At 43.2% G+C, this 3758-nt stretch overlaps 1 protein-coding gene across 1 annotated transcript; it reads left to right on the forward strand.

The window, feature by feature from the left end:
* The first annotated feature begins 222 nt into the window (after nucleotides 1-222).
* LOC141326346 (neuropeptide FF receptor 2) lies at nucleotides 223-1960 on the forward strand. The gene has a single exon (XM_073835092.1). The coding sequence runs from the start codon at nucleotides 237-239 to the stop codon at nucleotides 1524-1526; it is 1290 nt and encodes a 429-aa protein (XP_073691193.1). The 5' UTR covers nucleotides 223-236; the 3' UTR covers nucleotides 1527-1960.
* The last annotated feature ends 1798 nt before the right edge of the window (nucleotides 1961-3758 follow it).

Here is a 3758-nt window from a genome sequence, read left to right on the forward strand (position 1 = left end):
ATTACTTGGATTTCATGTTATCTTGTAATTTAATTTCCCTCCTAATGTGTGTCATGTTTCCGTAGAGGGCGGTTGGCTAAATGATGGATTTCATTACCTTACTCGTTTTGACTGAAGATGAGGATGCCTTGAGCTTTAGTAATCGACTGTGGGATGTCTAAAGCAGCATTTGGATTCCAACTACGCATATCAAAATGTCACAAACACCCCCTGGACCTTTACGGGAAACCAGCAATATGAATTTAACTGCGGGCTTGCTGAAAAAAGAGCTTCTGCTCTCAAACGCCTTGCCGTCCTTGAATGCCTCTTTCCACGGTGCCGAGGACTTCGCCAATGATGTTTTTCTCCACCAGAGTGGTGAGCTGGAGAGACTGCTGCTGCTGACAATCAAAGAGCCCACCACTATCGCTCTCACCGTCATGTATTCATTATCATTTGTGGTGGGCTTCATTGGAAACCTCATGGCTATTCGAATGCTCGCCTGCCAGAAGAGTAAGAGGATGCAGAGCATCAGTGCCACCCGGAGTTTACTCATCAACTTGGCGGTGTGTGATCTGATGGTGGTTTGCATCTGCATGCCCATCACGCTCGGGCACACCATATACACCGCATGGATATACGGAGACCTCCTGTGCCGGGCCGTTCCCTTCATCCAGGCTGTGTCCGTGTCGGCAAGCGTCCTCAGCCTGACCGTCATCAGCGTCAACCGATACTACAGCGTTCACAGCCCGCTGAATTCTCTCTCATACTTCACTCAGAAGAAGATCTACATCACTATCGTGTGTGTTTGGATCCTTTCCTCAGCTATTTGTGCACCTTTGCTCTTCATGATCAGGCTAGACGAGATCCACTTAATCGACATCGTCGTGCCAATCTGCAGAGAGCTTTGGCCCCAGGCGAGACTCAAGCAGGTCTACAACGTGCTGCTTTTCGTTGCTCTCTACTGCATCCCCGTGACCTTTAACCTCATCATCAGCTTTCTGACGGGCAGGAAGCTTTGGAGGGCTTCTCAACATTTCGCCGACTTCGATCCACACAGCCAAGCAATGCACGCGTCACATCTGAAGATGCGCAAGAAGATCGCCAAGGTGGTGGTCACTTTGGTTCTCTTATTCGCCATCTCTTGGCTGCCGCTTTATGTTGCAGACATCCTGATTGACCGCGAGGTTCATCCACCTCACTGGGTTCTGCAGACCCGTCCTTTTGCGCAGTGGCTGGGCCTCACTAACTCCAGCCTCAACCCCATCTGCTATTGTTTCTTGGGCGATTTGTACCGCTCTGCCAGAGCAGTCAGGTCTAGGTATCATGAAAGAATGCTTTCTGTCATTAGATCCACCAGCTCTTTGAGACTGTCTAATTTGCTTTCTCTCAAGAAGCAGAAATCTGTCCGGCGACAAGGTGTTAAGAGCCAGGTGTCAGTGGAGACTCTTTCTGATTGGTGTTCCAACAACAGCCAGATGGTGTCTCTCCAAAACCTCTCAGAGAACATAGTGTCTACAAGCAATCTTGAGTTATCAAACTTGTAGGTTCATATTACTTAAAAGGATGCAGGGCAATTACAGGGATAGTTCACCCAAAAAAGCAACTCCATAGAAGAAAAAAAAATATATATTTTTTTTTGGGGGGGTGAACAATCTCTTTAAAGGATCAATTCACTTTCAGAATAAAAAATTCTGATAATTTACTCACCCCCATGTCATCTAAGATAGTCATCGCTTTATTCAGTTGAAAAGAAATGAAGGTTTTTGAGGAAAACATTCCAGGATTTTTCTCCATGTAGTGGACTTCAATTGGAGCCAACAGTTTGAAGGTCCAAATTGCCGTTTCAGTGCAGCTTCAAAGGGCTCTACACAATTCCAGCCAAGGAATAAGGGTCTTATCTAGCGAAACGATCTGTCATTTTCTAAAGTGTAAATTCATATACTGTTTAACCACAAATGCTTGTCTTTCACTAGCTAAACTTCATGCATTACTTAGGCCCAATCCCAATTCTATTTTTTACCCCTTCGCCTACCCCTCGCCCCTTCCCCTTGTCCCTTGAAACAAAGTGTAAAGGGGAAGGGCTAAAATATTTCCCCTAAGAAATGGGACACCACTACAACACTGTAATACGTCATCATAGGTTGTCGCTAGTTCCTAATGTTACGTCAGAGGACATGCGCAGATGTTTATCACTCATTCCAAGATGTCAAAATGTTGTCATGTTGCAAAAAGTACAAATGTACGGTGTACGCACCGTTCATTCACATGTGGCCGTAAGCAAAACAAACAACGCATTATCACATGCGCGGCAAATTGCTAATCAGTGTAGTGGTGCCTGGAGAAGTATATATGCTTCATTTGTGAATTTCGTTTTGAACTTTTTATTTGAACGCATTCGTTTTCTGGATCCTTGGACTAAAATGTTTACAGGGGTTCACTGGTTTAAGAAATTTCTGATCGTAAAAATCAGCTTCTTTTTATTTGTAAGGTATTGTTTTTATTATTATGTACTGATTTAAATTACTGGTGCGGTGAGCGGGCGCAGGTGCATTAGGCGCAATCATTAAATACATTTCAAAGCAAGCCGGCTCCACGGTCCTGACTGCATCATCACTGCCTTTATTGGGTGTTTTGAGCGAATATTTACATTTATTCACATGACTGGATGTGGTGGACTGCCATGATTTTGGCGAATGCAGGACACTGAATAATGCGCATCAGAGGGGATTTAAAAAGTGGAAGTGTGTATATATACACCGTATACCTGCGTACACCCTCCACTACACCACCGTTGCAAATTGCCGTGCCACTGGTCTTTCATGTTTCTAACATGCAGTCAAGTGTATATGACATAAAAATATATTTTGTAATATCGTGCAATCAGTGATATCTGCTAGCAAACTTTAGCGATTTTTTTGCAAACGTTTATTTACAAAACAACACCATAAACACAAACACAAGATTGAAGGTAATATACATATAATGAAACATTGTCATGAAAATCCTTATTAAAGGCAAAAATTACTTATATTTACGAGTCTGCTTGCTCGAGTGAGCAGCCATGTTGGAAATTTCTCTTAGCCCTTCGTTTGAAGTGAGGTCCTGAAAAATCTTCGTTTGGAGGGCTATCTGGCCCTTCCCCTTACCCCTACCCCTCCAACCAAAAGAGAAATGAGACACCCCTACCCCTTCACGTGAACGCGCCAAACGGAGGGGTAGGGCTAAGTGTAGGGGTAAGGGGTAGAATTGGGATTGAGCCTTAGTCACGTTGGATAAGTCATGCATTATGTAGCTGGAAGTACCAACCCAGTGTTTACAAAGCGAACATGCAAAGAATTTTTCAAATACATTTTCTCCCTTCCCTACCTTTTTGAACCTAAGTACACAGATGAAGAACTAACCATGCGTGACCTTTCCAACATGATTATGTAATGTGGGAAGACACACATGCGCACCACAGAGCTAGAGCAAGACAAGCATTTGTGATTAAAAAGTATATAAATTTGTCTTTTTTTTTTAAAACTACAGATCATTTCGCTAGATAAGACATTTACACCTCGGCTGGGATTGTGTAGAGCCCTTTGAAGCTGTGCTGCAGTTTGGACCTTCAACCCGTTGATCCCCACTGTAGTCCACTATATGGAGAAAAATCCTCAAAAAAAAACATTTCTGTTCAACTGAGGAAAGAAAGACATGAACATCTGAGTAAATTATCAGGACATTTTTATTCCGAAAGACCATTAATCCTTCAAGTATTGATCATTTGCTCTGTAGTA

The sequence above is a fragment of the Garra rufa genome, chromosome 1, assembly GCF_049309525.1.
Source record: "Garra rufa chromosome 1, GarRuf1.0, whole genome shotgun sequence".
Lineage (NCBI taxonomy): Eukaryota > Metazoa > Chordata > Actinopteri > Cypriniformes > Cyprinidae > Garra > Garra rufa.

What these genes read in the sequence shown, in the direction of transcription:
- LOC141326346 (XM_073835092.1), top strand. Translation starts at nt 237, where the DNA reads ATGAATTTAACTGCGGGCTTGCTGAAAAAAGAGCTTCTGCTCTCAAAC.